Here is a 14808-nt window from a genome sequence, read left to right as displayed (position 1 = left end):
TTCCCGTTCTTTTCCTTAAGAATCCCCTGTAGGCTGCAGTCAAAGGCAGGATGCTGGGCTAGGTGGGTCTTGGAGAGTGAAAAATAGAAGTGCAAACTGAAAAGCTGCTTGGTTTGTGTTTGAGAATGGAGCTGCTTTCCTGTAAGCACTCGGGACAGGCTGGGTCAAGTGAACAAGTCAGGAGTTAATGCCTGGAGAGGAGTTAATGCAGGTGAGGAGGCTGGATCCACGGCTGGTGTCACTGCTGGTTATCGGGAGCTGCAGCAGCACAACTGGGTTTGGGCACAGGCAGGGATTAGAATCACAGAATCATTTTGTCTGAAAGAGACCCTCAAGACCATCGAATCCAACTGTTAACCCACGCCTGGCACTGCCCCATGTCCCTGAGAGCCTCATCTCTGCCTGTTCAACCCCTCCAGGGATGGTGACTCCACCACTGCCCTGGGCAGCCTGTTCCAATGCCCAACAGCCCTTTGGGGAAGAAATTCTTCCCAATAACCAATCTAAACCTCCCCTGGTGCAACTTGAGGCCGTTTCCTCTGGTCCTGGCGCTTGTTCCTGGGGAGCAGAGCCCGACCCCCCCGGCTCCAAGGTCCTTTCAGGCAGTTCAGAGATCAGAAGGTCTCCCCTCAGCTCCTGTTCTCCAGCTGAACCCCCAGGTCCCTCAGCCGCTCCCATCACACTTGTGCTCCAGCCCCTCACCAGCTCCGTTCCCTTCTCTCAACTCGCTCCAGCACCTCAAGGGCTTTCTTGTCACGAGGGGCCCATATACTGAGGATTTAGTTCATGCTTAGGCAGGATGGTGTGTCTGGGGCTGTGGGTCTGTTGGCAAACCAGGGAGGGGATATCTGGGGCCAGCGGGGCACTGAGATGGTCCATATGCCTCCAAGTCCATTGATGGGGTTGGGAAGTGCAGGACCGGGGGCAGCTTTGGGGCTGGAGCCAGGGGGAGAAGGATTTCCTATCCCATCATCGTGTCTCCCTTGCTCTTTGTGTGCCTGCAGTGATGGGTGCGCTGGAGTCCCGAGGGGTGCTGCGGCGGATGAGTGACATGCTGGAGATGCTGATGAAGAGGATGGACATCCTGGCCAGGCTAGAGAACAGCACTGACTTCCACAAAGGGGATGAAGCACGATTCCCTCTGGACAGGTCAGTTGGCCGCGCTGATGCCCCATGCAGAACCTGGGGAGCAGCACCAGGCTTGGGGGTTTTGCAGGAGCAAAACACCCCTGTGTGCCCTGTGATGTTGGGCTGAGCTGCTGCGTGGGGATGTTGCAGCCCACCAGGGCACGGGGCTTGGGCAGATCTTTTGCAGTCTTGTTGTTTGCCATTTCTAGAACCCTTTTCTTCTGGGCTTTCTGAAATTACTGTGATTTTTGGAGTTACCTGTAGCACCTGTCCCAGCTGCTAGTGTTACAGAGTGGGAGGGTGTCCCTTCACCGCTGTGCTGTGGTGGGACTCACCGATGGCTGGAGCAGTACCTGGTGCATGGGCTGTGCTCCTGCTGCCGTTAAATCCCAGAGAAAGTTCTTGTCAGTTCCTTTGTGCCCGTATTCCTCAGGTAGCTGCGGAAGTGATTGTTGTTTGAAATCTGGCGCTGATGTGTTCAACTTTGGAGTGAGCAAAACTTAAAATGAAAGAGGAGGAAGCTGAGGTCCCAGCACACACCACATCCGTCCCAGCCAGCACCTTGACAGATGCTGTCAGACTTTCCCATCATGACATGCTGCTTTGCTAAAGAGACATTTCCCTTTGCTTTGAGAGCCTTTAAACATTTATTAATACTAATTTGGCTGTCAGGCCAAGATCTGAAAAAGTGGTAACTGAAGTGAGTTGAATGTGGAGGGGCAGCACTTGGGACAAACTTTGCAATGTGCAAAAGGTGCAAATGCAGGTTTTGCTCAGATGGAATCGCAGGTGACATGCAAGAGGTGACAGGGATGTGACATGCACGGGGCTGCTCTGCCCTGTGCCATGTCGCGGGGGCCGGTGCATCCCAGCAGCTCCCCTGGCCGTGCTCAACGGCCGGCGATGGTTCCTGTGCCGCCCTGTTTCCATCATCATTTCCATTTCTCTCCTTCGTTTCTCTTACGAGTCTCTTTTGCGCCTATAATGGAAACCGGAGTAAGCGAGCCTGTAATTAAAGGTTGTGCTGTGCCGTACTGCCTGCACACATGAATTAAAGCTACACAGGCAGCCTTGGAGTGCATGCTCTTGCCTTTTAAGTAACATAATTTCAACCACTGAAAAATATAATTTACCTTCATAATGGCAGGTGCTGGGGATTTTGTTGTTATGAGGCTGGCTGGTACCCAGGCACAACAGGAGTACACCAGTGATCCCAGGGAGGAATGGACAGGACTATTGCAGCCAGCAACTGGAAGGTGATGGCTCACATTTGATGATTTTTCTTGGCCAATCTTGTGTTAAAACAACCAGTAATTTCAGGTGATGGTAATTTCTGTTCACCGGTGGCCAAGAGAAAAACTCCAGGCTGATGCCCCCAGTTCCCTCAGCCGCTCCCCATTACACTTGTGCTCCAGCCCCTTCACCATCCCTGTTGCCCCAATAGAATAGTGGCTGGTGCAAAACCTGGGCTGAGACCCCGCGGGGCTGGGGACAGGTGTGCTGAGGTCTCTGTCCCTCTGGGGGGTAACGGCCTGTAGACTCCCTGTGCCAATGCAGAACCGGCACCATCAAGAACGGTGGGACCAAGCAGTGGCTCCTGAACCCATGGCCATGGGGACACCCTGCTCTTGTTCGTTATTAGGATTCTGGGACTCCACCAAGGACTTGTTTCCACTTTCCCTCCCTTTCTCTGTCTCTTTGATCACCAGTGACTGACTTGAAGCTGTCAGCGAGAGATAATACAATTAAAGGATGCTAATTTCAAAGGGATTTTATTATTTAAAGCGTCGCTGGTTAGCACAGCGGCTGCCTTCGTCTCCTTCCTTGCTCAGCAAAGCCGCAAGCGTGGGTTTTACAATTCCACCTGCGCAAAAGTGGATTAATTCTTGTTTTTACAAAGTGCTTTGCTGCTTAACACTGGATCTCCAACAAAATCAGGAGGGCTTGGGTTTGCAGAGCCCAAATGAAGAGGTGAAGTCGAGCAGCCTGCCAGTCAGCTGCAGAGAAATCAATACCGCTGTTAATTGAATGCAACCCTCATAAATCATCAGAGGGGAAGGAAATTAGAAGTACTTATGGAGGCTTCCTGGAGAGCTATTTACTGGGCAAGGGAAATATTAGTTTGCAGTGGAAGTGTTGGTCCCTGGCTGGAAAGCGCTTGGGAGGGAGTGAGGGGGACTGGAGTGGCTGAGCCAAACCAGAACCATAACTCAACAGTGCTGGGGCTCAGAGAAGCCCTTCTCCAGGGACAGAGCTGTCCCCAGTGTGCCCCGTGCCTGCAGGGAGGTGACAATGGGGACAACTGGGGTCTACAGTGCTGGCACCCTGGGTTGTCCCACTTCCCCACACAGTGGTGAGCCTGCAAAGGGTGTTACTTGCTAACGACTGATTAATCTTCAAGCTTAATTACTGCCAAGACTCAGTTAATTTCCACACACTTTAAGTATTTGTTCTTGTAATCATTACATGACTCCATATTCCCCTGGTAATTAAAAGTCTCACAATATGACACTAAATGGGTGATGTTCCTGCATCCTGCCAGCCTGGCTCTATTAATTCCTGAATTGTCGCCGCTGATAAGCTGCCTTTAGTGAAATCGCTGCCAGATGCCACGGTCCCCTTAGGAGTCTCAGACCCCTCCGTGTGTCCTCTCCCCATCTCCTTGGTGTGCTGTGGGGCTCACGGGGGCGTCTGCGAGGTGAGGCTGGTGCTACGTGCTGTGAGAGCCGTCTGGGGTGGGCAGAGCACTGAAGCAGCCCGCGGGGAAGGTAAGAACCATCCTGTGATCCAGCCCTGGCACGTGAAGCCACTGTGTGCTTTGCTGGGTGGTTGTTTAGCCAAGTAGAGCTTGGCCCGGGGGGCAGCATCAGGGATGCAGCTGGCAGGAGCCTTCGTCTCCTTTCTCACCGGCTCCACAACCTGTTTCATCCTGGCAGAGGCAGCAAGTTGTTTCTTGCCAGCTGCTGAGGATGTCTGCACCCTGGTCCTGGGTGCTTTTGGCATTAGTTTATAGGGGATGGGCACAGCACAGGGGGTTGCTGAGGACCCTTCACTTCTGGAGTCCCCATCAGGGCCGGGGAGGAGATGCCTCCGGCTTCAATGTAGTTTACCCAGATTCTTTTACACCAGAGGAGCAAAGTTCTTAATTGTTCCATCTTTTCAGAGATTTAATTCACCCTTTTTTAGTTATCCTTGGCTTTCCTTGGCTTGTTCCCCACTGGCTGTTGTGTGACTCCAAGCTTGTCCCGCCAGGGTGGGTGGCTGGTGAGAGGAGCCTGAGCCCATGGGGTGACCCGCTGGAGATGCCCCCCAGTTCGTTTCTGCAGGAGATACCCCAGCTATTTTAATGGGCAGCACATCAGAAGCTGCAGCAGCAGCCAGGAGGATGGGAAAGGCCCTTTTCCCATTGCCAGGAAGGATTATCCTCTGGGACTTCGGTTCCCTGTCCTGGAGAGTGAGGCTGTTCTGGGACTGGAAGTTGGGGGGTGATTTATGTCCCCAGAGCCCCAGGTCCCAGACACCCTTCCCAGCTCCTTTCTGCTCTATCTTGGGTCTTAGGGCCAAAAAAAAAAGACCTTTAAAGAGGCGAACAAGAGTGCAGACGTTGTAATGAGCAAGTTGGAATCCTGTGGTAAACTGCTCCGTGCAAATGTTGCATTTGTTGATGTGTTATCTTCAAAACATCTGCTTTTCTCTGTATTGGTCTTCCCAAAGTCACTGTTTTCACCAGTTAATAGGAAGAAATATCAGATGAACAAGCAAATATGTTTAAGGCTTGTATTATGAAGACAACACACAAATAGAAAGAGATTCATCTTTTCATAATGCCACTTCTATAAAAGGCAATAAAAATGCACTGCCTTGTAAAGGGATAAACAGGGTGAATTGGAGCTGCTGCTGCAGGGTTGGGGACGAGAGGCAAAGTGAAGGGAACCAAATTAACGCATGAAAAAGTAAAGGAAAACTCAACCTTTGGCTATATTGTATGGCAACTGATCTGTCAGGGGGGAAAGATACATCTTAATAGCAGTTTTTGAAGCTAGATGAATACTGTATACAGTGCATTATAAGGCACATTGTGATCTGAATCTTAATCAACACGGGGAAACATAAATCTGAAAATAATAAAGATTAAATCAATATTGATGGTTAGAAGTAAAAGTACTGTATTTGCTGTAGTAAACGGTTTTAAGGTCCCAGGGAAAAATTTGTTCTAGAAAACCCGTAGTAATTTACTATAGTTTCAATAGCTGGCACGGCCCCAGCGCATTTTGGTGGCGTTTATATTGTCACTATAGAAAAATTTAAAAACCAACAAGGGGAAAAAAAACCCGTTGCTGCTCCCTGTGCAGCACTGGAAGCAAATTCATCGTCCCACTGGGCTGGCAGAGACTGTCCTGGTATCCCAGCTGGATGGGGACACATGGTGGGACATTCCCCTTCTGCTTCACTGTCACCGAGCAGAAAAGACCGCTTGCCTTGTCCTACCCACTGTCTCCAGTTGCTAAGAATAAAGCATCAATTTCTGACGAGCTACAGGAAACCTTTTTGCATTTCCGGTTTTGCTTTAAATGTCTTATTTTCTTGTCCCCTGCCCAGGTGATGAATCACTGTAATGATAGGTGGTGTAACTTATGCCTAACCTTCTTGCCCTCTCTTTAATACGTTAAACGAAATTTGCTGCTCAAATGATAGCCTTGTTGTCCAGCAGATAAAAACACCGAGGCAGGTGACTCGGTGCTGCTCACATTAGTGCCAACACCAAAGCCCATCAGTTCTCTCTCTCCAGCCCGAGCATGAAATCCCTTCCTCGAAGTCATGAGGATTTGGAGCAAACTAGTTTGGCAAATAAGGGTGATGAGCATCCAGGTGGTGGGAGTTTTAAGCTGGGTTGCTTTTTTCGGAAGGACATTTTCTACCATTTTTCCGTCTTGGTAATATATACCAAGAACCACCATAGACATTTTTTGTGTCACTTCTCAGTAACTTTCTGTGTTTTGGGGAAAGTCCCATGGAGCCCGTGTGATGTGGCTGTCTTGTTTGCGAGAACTGGAAGTGCTGCCTGAGTGTGGTGATCAAACATTTGATTGCATCAAAGGGCTCTGAGCTGAAATGTTTGTGTTTGGGGTGCAGCTGTAGCTTCCAAGAGCTGGGCGAGCTGGCATAGACACCAGACCCATCACCCGGTGGAAACTGAGGCTGGAGCTCTGGCACAACTCAGCCTGGCTGTGAGACTGAGCCTGGAAGAAGTAGAAAGCTGTTTATTTAGGATAATGATCCTGTTATTTGTTTAAATTTGTTTGTGGGTGCTCAGCCCTGGGTGAGCTGAGTTCTGGAGGGCATCAGAGAGGAGATGGGGACCGAGGTTGCTGTTGACTTTTGGGTTTCATATAATTCCTTGAGTGTTTTGGGAGCTGGTTCTGACCCGAGTGAGAGCTGGGAGAGCTTCTGAGAGGAGGCAGGAGTTGAGTTGTGGGCTGATTTGGTGCTCTGAAGCATGGGAGCAGGGCTGCCACCGCTCTGCTCATCCTTTCTCCTTTCCATGAGTGGTGGAAAAACCTGGGGAGCATCTCCACCAACCTCAAATCCCTCTCCTGTTGTTGGAGCAGGAACCTGGGCTCGCTGGCTCTAAATTCGTGGCATCCTTGGGATATTTTGCTCCTAAGCTGCCCATCCCAGCTTTTCCCTGTTTACTGAGCACATGTGCATCACCTACATGGTCTGACAGCTGATCACCGGTGGAAAAGGGGTTGCAGAAATGGGGAGGTTTGAGGGTTTTAAGGGCTGACTGAGCTGTACAGCCCTCAGAAAAGGAGCATGTTGTCTTCTCAGAGCCATGCTCACAAGCATTGCTCATCACAGGTTATTTTTGTGCCCATATTTTACCAGATCTCATGAGCAGCCTCCCTGCTGCAGCGGTGACAGGAGCTGACAGGAGACCTGGGGTTTATTCTCTGCAAAAGGTTGAAAGTTACTTGGGGGCAATGGTGTCCTCTGCGTTTAATTATTATTTCTTAAGAGCCGCAGATATGTGGCTCCCTGTGGAGGTATGCGGGTTGAGTATGGATGGTCATAAACCACACCAGAAGGAAAAATGTGGGCTGCTCACTGCTAGCGAATGGACTTTAAATCAACAACCGAAGCACTATCGGTTCATAAAACCAGGATTTTTTTAGCCTTGAGGACAGAGGTACTTTAAATCCCAGCCTTCGTGTTCACTGATCTGCTGGAGAACAAGCATAAAACTTCACCCAGAAGGACCTGACATCAGCACATATTTTTTGTGCCAAGAATATTCAAGGTAGCCCCTTTTGCTTTTACTCACTGCTTATGACATTTCCTTGTATTATAATGATCTCGGCAGCAGCAGGAGGAAAAACTTATGACCCAGATGCTGCAGAAGGGGAAATTATTTACAGCAATAACGGTGCTTGTCGAGACGTAGTCGTTGTTGGCGGCGGGAATGGCAGGCGAGGTGCTGGAGGTGGAGGGCACTGCTACTGATGGATTGAGTTCTCTCACCCTTTTATGTATGACACCAGGTTTTAATTGACACCCAGCGTCTTTACAGCACTCGTGTCTGCACAGTGTGTTATGTAGATGAGTTTAATGGTGCTGTTTACCCAGGATGGTATTGATTGCAAGGTTTAATTCGATTAATATGCAGCTATTCACACTGCTGGCATCTGATCTCAAGCCTCAACCCCAGTGCTTTATCCCCACACAGCCCTCGCCGGGGGACATGGAAATCCACTCGCATCAATCTTTGGTGCATGTTTTGCATCCTTCTGCACTCTGCTTCAGGCCCACAATCTTCCTCAGCCCTCCTCTGGTTTTGCCTTCCTTTCTCTGTATTTTTATTCTTATTCTCCTTTTTTCCCAGCATGGCTCCCTTCATGCACCACGAGGCCAATAATCACAGCAGAGGATTTTCAAACATAGCACATCTGAAATAAGACAACCAATTTTTTTCCAGCCTATTTAATATTTCCCCATGCAGAATGCACAGGTGTATCCGTGTTCATCAGCGCACTGTGAAAAATGGCAGAATACCGATTTACATACATTTTTAATCATACCTCTTGGAAGGCAATGACCTCTTTGCCCAGAAAATGCTGGACCACGGGTTCCCATGTTGCATCCTGGAGCTAAATTCAACCTACTGGCAGCTTCCATGGACAGCAAGTTTGCTATGAGCACCCCTGGGTGTCACCTCTGGGAGACATCAAGTTTTCAAGGTCTATTTATGTATGTTTTTCCCCAGGTTCCAGCCAGCAGCTGGGTTGATGGAGAGGATCCAAGCTATAGCTCAAAACGTCTCAGACATTGCAATAAAAGTCGATCAGATTCTCCGAAACAGCCTCCTGAACGGGAAAGGTGAGTGTCCCGGGGGTTCCCATGCTCCCAACCTCCTGCGTGTTTTGCAGTTGCAATAGGGAGATCCAGCCAAGCCCACCATGAAAAATTTGGTTACTCAAGCCTGCCAGGGAGAGGAATGGTGACAAATCTGAATTCCTGTCAGAAATAAATGCCACAGAATTAAATGCAGGATTAAAGATGAGGAGCAGCGCCAGCACAAACACCTGGAGAGAAAAATGTGGCAGTTTGGATGCGAAGCCCAGGGGCTAGGATCCAGCACCGGAGAGATGTTCCCACCCCACTGGCAGTGCTGGGGGGCAGCTGGGCTCTCCAGATGTTTCTCCACATAGCTGCTTGGTTTCTGGGATCTGGGCTGGCATCAACAAGCAGAAAATGCCTCCGTTGCCTCTCCCACCTCATGCTTTTTCAGTTATAGGCAAACAGGGCTTATAGGAGGGATGGTGCCTTTTATTAATCCAACCACAGAAGAAGAAAAGATGCTTTTACCTTTTTAGCCACTTTTGTGCCTTATTCCAGGGCTGACCCTGGAGGCTGAGTCTCCACAGCTCAGCAGGACAATTTTTATTGCAAGTTTATGGCGTAAAGGCTGTCAAGTGCTTCCTTAGACACTGCAGCCTGTTTACGGATGATTAACAGGAGCGTGGATAGATGGGGCCTGGGGTCTGGAGCAGGCTGAGTGCAGCAGGGAGGTGCTATAAAAAGACCTGCTGAGATTTAGTTAAGGGGAACGTGCTCTCGGTGTTGAAGTAGGGCTGGAGGGTTTCCTCTGTTTCCTTCCTGACCTTGGGTAAGATGCTTCATGTCTTGGTGCCCCATTCCATCAAGTGGGATGGGGCTGTCTCCTGGTCCAGCTGCATTGTCCATGTGTGTGCTTGAGGTCTGGCAGCTGCATCCCATCCCATTGCATCTCCACCCCATCCCATTGCATCTCCACCCCATCCCATCCCCACCATATCCCCGTCCCCTTCCAGCATTTCTAGCTGCTCTGCCAGCACATCCCAGCTCTCCCCATGCCCAAATTGTCTTTCTGCAGGGGTGGACAGCAGGAGGGACCAGTGTGAGGTGCCCAGGGACCCCAAGTACCCTGACTGCGCTGGCAAAGTGGAGGTGAGTCAGGGTTCCCAGCCTGGGAGAGGGTCTAGACCTGGGCTGGAAGCTGCCAGGAAAGGCACAGAGCAACGACCCTGGGGGTTAAACTGGGAAGGGCAGTGGGGAGAAGGATGCTTTCCAGAATAAAACTGCTTTATAAAAGGAAAAGTGCAGCCTGTTGCAGAAGGAGGAGCAGAGCCAAAGATGTGGAAAGCTGAGCACGGCTGTGCTGTGAGGAGAAAACGCAGGGGAGGTGTCTGACCTCCTCTGGGTGCCTTTGCTATATGAATTCAACTGTTGTCCCTTGATAATAAGACATATACCTTAAACTTTAGTTGTATGAATCCCTGAAGCTGTGGTACCCAGAGGTGTGCAGGCAGCAGCAGAATCAGCTCTGTGAGACCAGCCCTCCCTGCCTGCGGTTTCTGTGTTTAATGACAGAATCGTGGTGAGGAGAAATCGCTGTCGCATCCTCTTTAAACATCTGGAACATTAGCTGGTGTCTAGGGAATAGTCTCAGCGTTGGCACAGAAGAACATCTCATTAGGGTGGCCGGGACCTCCGTCTCCAGTCGGATGTCCTGCCTGACCCAGCCTGCTCTTTACACCTGAGTGCAGCCTGGCATTTGGCCCAGAGCACGATTACTTTGTCAGAGAGCATATTTACATCAACTAATTAAAAGCATCTCCCTCTTCCGTCCCCTTTCCCAGCCTCCTGCTTCAAACTCAGGCTTCTGCAGGGCTGAGACTCCCTGAGAAGATGTTGAAGGGTGTATTAAAATGATACTGAGGGAGGCTGTATTTTCCTCTTCTCCCGGTGCTAGGCATCCTTTCCTTCCACAATCTGAGCAAATTCGGAATGTAATTTAATTGTGGAAGGCTGTAATTCGATCTCCTGTCCCTGCGATTGCTGCGTTTTACATATTGGGTGCAGCGACCTGTCTCCCGACTAGATTTGTTTTTGTAGCTGAGTTAGGAGGAGGCTGGTGAGAACCGTTGTGGGGAATGATAAATCGCTGCTCCAGTTGCTGGTTATTCTCCTCCGTGTGAAATCATCCTTGGAGACTGCTGGTGGATCTGTCTCTTTGCCCCGCTGTGCCGGAGGCAATGGGATCTGCAGCTCTGCTCGTTCCCCAGCAAAACAAAGGAGAAGAAAACCCTGTGGTGTATCATTTCCTGAGGATTAATGGCTTTGCCCTCAGGGAATGCACGTGTTGGTGCTGGAACCGGTGCTAGAAACCCAGGGAGCCACCAGCAAACCCTCCTGGCTCTTCCTCTGCCCTGTGTGCCCCAGAGGCACCAGGCGGGCAAACATCAGCACTGGTACTGGGTGCACCCTTGTTTTCAGCCCGTTAGCCACCCTGCCCGTTATTTCTAGCTCCCAGCTTGAGAAGGTTGATGGAGAACAGAGGCTGCCTATTGCAGGAGCAGCTTGCAGGGCTGCCACGTCCTGTCCAGCCCCCTATGTTTCTTTGCCCCCTTGCAGTGGATGAGGGCCAGGTGGACCTCCGACCCCTGCTATGCGTTTTTCGGCGTGGATGGCACTGAGTGCTCATTCCTCATCTACCTCAGCGAAGTTGAGTGGTTCTGCCCTCCCCTGCCCTGGCGAAACCGGACGGCGGCTCTGCCTTCCCCCCCACCACTGCCGCGGGTGCAGGTAAGCGGGGGGCAGCCCATGTCCTTGGGGGTCTGGGGGATTTGGTGGCTTCAAGGCTGCTGGAAATAAATGTCCCCAGAGCCAGCGGTGTCAGCAGGGTCAGGATGCTGTGTGTGGGTTTTCATAGAATCAAAGAATAGTTTGGGTTGGCAGGGATGTTCAAAGCTCATCCAGTGCCACCCCCGCCATGAGCAGGGACATCTTCACCAGCTCAGGTTGCTCAGAGCCCCGTCCAGCCTGGCCTGGGATGTCTCCAGGGATGATTCATCCACCACCTCTCTGGCCAACCTGGGCCAGGCTCTCACCACCCTCAGGGTAAAAAATACCTTCCTTATATCTAGTCCAAGTCTCCCCTGCTTTAGTTGAAAACCATCACCTCTTGTCCTATTGCTACAAGCCCTCCTGAAAAGTCTGTCCACATGTTTCTTACGAGCCCCCTTTAAGTACTGAAAGGCTGCAGTAAGGTCTCCCTGGAGCTTCTCTTCTCCAGGCTGAACTCCCAGCTCTCTCAGCCTGTCCTCCCAGCAGAGCTGTTCCAGCCCTCTGGTCATCTTGGTGGCCTCTGGACCTCTTCTAACAGGTCCATGTCTTTCCTCTCCTGAGGAATCCAGGATGTCACAAGATGCTTCAGGTGCAACGGGGCCCCTTGGAATTGATACATTAAGTGGAGGAGCTCTGGCCTCAGGTCTGGTGGCATCAGGGGAAACTATCCATTCAGGAGGGACCCACAGCACCTCAGCCACAATGGCCAAACCTCCACCAGCCCCTGTGGCAGCCCAGGGGCTCCTCTCACAGCTACTTTTCCCTACACTCAAACTGCAGAGCCTGCTCCTTTCCTAGGCAGCTTTCCGGAATGACCTGGCTCACCTCCTGGAGCTCATCGGCACAGGCAAGGAGTCCCTCAGCTTCATGAAGAAGAGGATCCGGCACTTGGCCCAGCAGTGGCTGCGGGCGGCTCGGCGCCTTGAGCAGAAGCTGAAGGGCCAGCAAAGGGACCAAAAACACGTATGAGTAAATTGCACGGAGTGGGAATCACACTGGGGAGATGGAAGAGTTGAGCCTGTGGGGACGCGGGGAGAGGAGACAGCTGGGATGTCAGCGAGCTGGGAGGAAAATCAATTTATGGGAGCGTGTGGCTGTGCAGTGTCCATGGATGCAACTGTGCATTTGGGATGTTGCAGGGCTGGTGATGCTGAACAATGGGGGTGAATTTTGGCGATGGGTCCTGGTAGGTGGGAGATGATGCCCAGCCAGCAGACAGCCATCAGCAGCAGGCAGGGAGTTTGGGACGTCCCCTCCGCAGAGGTGCTGAGGTTGCTGGCCCTCCTGTTAGTGTTTTTGTGGTGCTCTGCCTGGGAGATGCAGCTCTGGTCCACGGGATGGACTGTGATGTACATTGGGAACATAAACCGGGGCCCAGGATACAGACCACCAGTTGCTGGGGGCTGTTAAACTCTGACTATCGGGTCTTTGCTGATTGGACATAGATCACTTATCTTTACACCTGACTGATTTCCCTGGGTAATTCCAGCATGCAAAAGGAGCTGGAGGGAATCGGGGACCGTAAGTCATTTCAGGCTGGAAAACCCAACTTGTCCCTTTCCCCCAGCACCACCCCTCTCCTTGTCTCTGCAGATCCTGATCCACATCGGCTTTCTGACAGAGGAGTCGGGGGACGTTTTCAGCCCGCGGGTGCTGAAGGGGGGCCCACTGGGTGAGATGGTGCAGTGGGCTGACATCCTGGCCACCCTCTTCCTCCTGGGACACAGCCTGAGGGTCACTGTCTCCCTGAAGGAGCTGCAGAGGTGGGTGCTGCGGTGCTATGGGTGCACAGTCCCTCCCAAGAGGATCTGCCCCCCAGCACATGTGTGGGTTACATTGCGGTTTTGTGTGAAAGCACAAGGTCTGCAGAGGCTCGGGGGTGGCTTTTCCCCCCACCAGCATCTCAGGCTGTGTTGGGTGGGTACAGACCACCAGTGTCACGACTGGGATTGATCCCATCCCTTTCACGTCACGGGGAAGTGGGAAGGACTGGTGCAAACTAAGGTTTTGCATGGGGCCAATGTGGAGATGCCAGGGGCAGGATTCTACCCTGCGGTCCTGGCACCAGCTCTGAGCAGCATTTAGTCCCACACTGTCAGCACATAGTGTCCCCATGTCCCCTGATGCCTGCCGGGGGCTGGGTGCAGGAAAGGTTCTGGTTTACGCCTCCTTTCCCCAAGCATGCTCTCTGCAGGGCTGCTGGCCGTGTGGCTGCAGGATGCAGGTGTCCTTGCAGGTCGCTGGCTCTTCCCACTGTGTCCGGCTGTGCTCAGCCCTCGTGGCTTTGCTGGTGCTATCTGAGCAGCGACTGTGCTCCCTTCCTTCCTTCTCTCCTTCCCTTCCTGCTCAGCTGGGCAGCTGCCAAAAATAACCTGCATCCCTTGCAGGGGGGTGGCAGCCACCAAGGATCCATCCTCAGAAGGGGCTGGTGGTGACCTGGGGACCTGTGGGGGAATTTACTGCCTCTGGGGCTCTTCCCACAGAGGGATGGGTGTTTTCTGCTATGTGGTATGGGGTGATGCAGGGTGAAAGTGTGCAAACAACACCCTGTCTCCAAGAGGGACCGATATTAGATGGAAAAAGTAAGAGATAACCATGTGCCGCGCTCCTCTCTGTTGATGCAGTTCTTTTATCACCGGGCAGATGCTGCTGCCTCAATGTAACCTCACAAAGTTTCCTCACCTCTTGTGAGACATCTCAAGTGGAGGGCAAGTGCCAGGGAAAATGCAAATTTGGGTGGGTTATAAATCAAGAAAAGCCTGAAGCTGCCGCAGGGACTGGGGGGGTTTTGGGCGATGCTAAGCCAGCATCGGCTGCATAATGAGCCGTGCTGAAAAGGGAGTGAAAATAAATAACAATCCTGGAAGAAAAAAAAAGAAAAAGAAAAACAACAAAAAAATCCCAACCCAGCCCCTGCGGCATTCAGAATTAATGAACGGAATTAGCTCCCAACTAATTAACTCAAAAAAATAATCCTGGTCCTAATGCAAAAGGCAGCAGCTTCTCCAAGAGGCGGGCATGCATCACGGTGATCTCTGCGTGGCGCGCTGAGCTAAACTGACGTGCTGAATAATATCTGTGTACTCAAGGATGAAAGAAGTTAATGGCTGGGAGGGCTGTGGTGGTGTTGTTGTGTGGCTCTTGTTTGTGCTTTGTAATGAAGAGCCTCACGGTGGTCGTTTAATGAGGGGAAGGAGCTGGCTGAGTCTTGCAGGGGGTTTTGCAGCATCCGTTTCCCTCTGCGAGTGGCTCTGGAGAGCTCTGAGTCCTGCCTGTAGGAATTTGCCTTTCTCAGAAGCGCAGGAGCTTCCACATCGGTTGGCAATGATGAGACCACCTCTTGGATGTGGATTTGGACATGTACCCTGGGAAGTCTGGGAATGGCAGCTCCGTCTCTTCCCCTTCATGGCTGGGATGGGGAGCAGGCGAGCGGGGCTGGGGCCACATGTCTAGCACTTGTCCCTGTCCCACCATCCTCACCTCCCCGAGTGTGTGTCCTATGCCTGGCTTTGG

General features: G+C 51.6%; 1 protein-coding gene across 2 annotated transcripts in view; it reads left to right on the top strand.

Annotated features, from left to right (window-relative positions):
• The window catches only part of MGAT5B (alpha-1,6-mannosylglycoprotein 6-beta-N-acetylglucosaminyltransferase B), a 58120-nt gene that overhangs the window by 19985 nt on the left and 23327 nt on the right, over positions 1-14808 (top strand). For both annotated transcript variants that reach the window (XM_082067066.1, XM_082067065.1), the window contains exons 3-8: positions 1005-1149; positions 8393-8505; positions 9542-9615; positions 11083-11253; positions 12094-12258; positions 12889-13058. In XM_082067066.1, the coding sequence (XP_081923192.1) occupies positions 1005-1149; positions 8393-8505; positions 9542-9615; positions 11083-11253; positions 12094-12258; positions 12889-13058 (838 nt within the window). The remainder of the gene's footprint in view (positions 1-1004; positions 1150-8392; positions 8506-9541; positions 9616-11082; positions 11254-12093; positions 12259-12888; positions 13059-14808) is intronic.

Source organism: Streptopelia decaocto (genome assembly GCF_964273445.1).
Source record: "Streptopelia decaocto genome assembly, chromosome: 16".
NCBI lineage: Eukaryota > Metazoa > Chordata > Aves > Columbiformes > Columbidae > Streptopelia > Streptopelia decaocto.
This window is presented reverse-complemented; position numbering and strand designations above follow the sequence as displayed.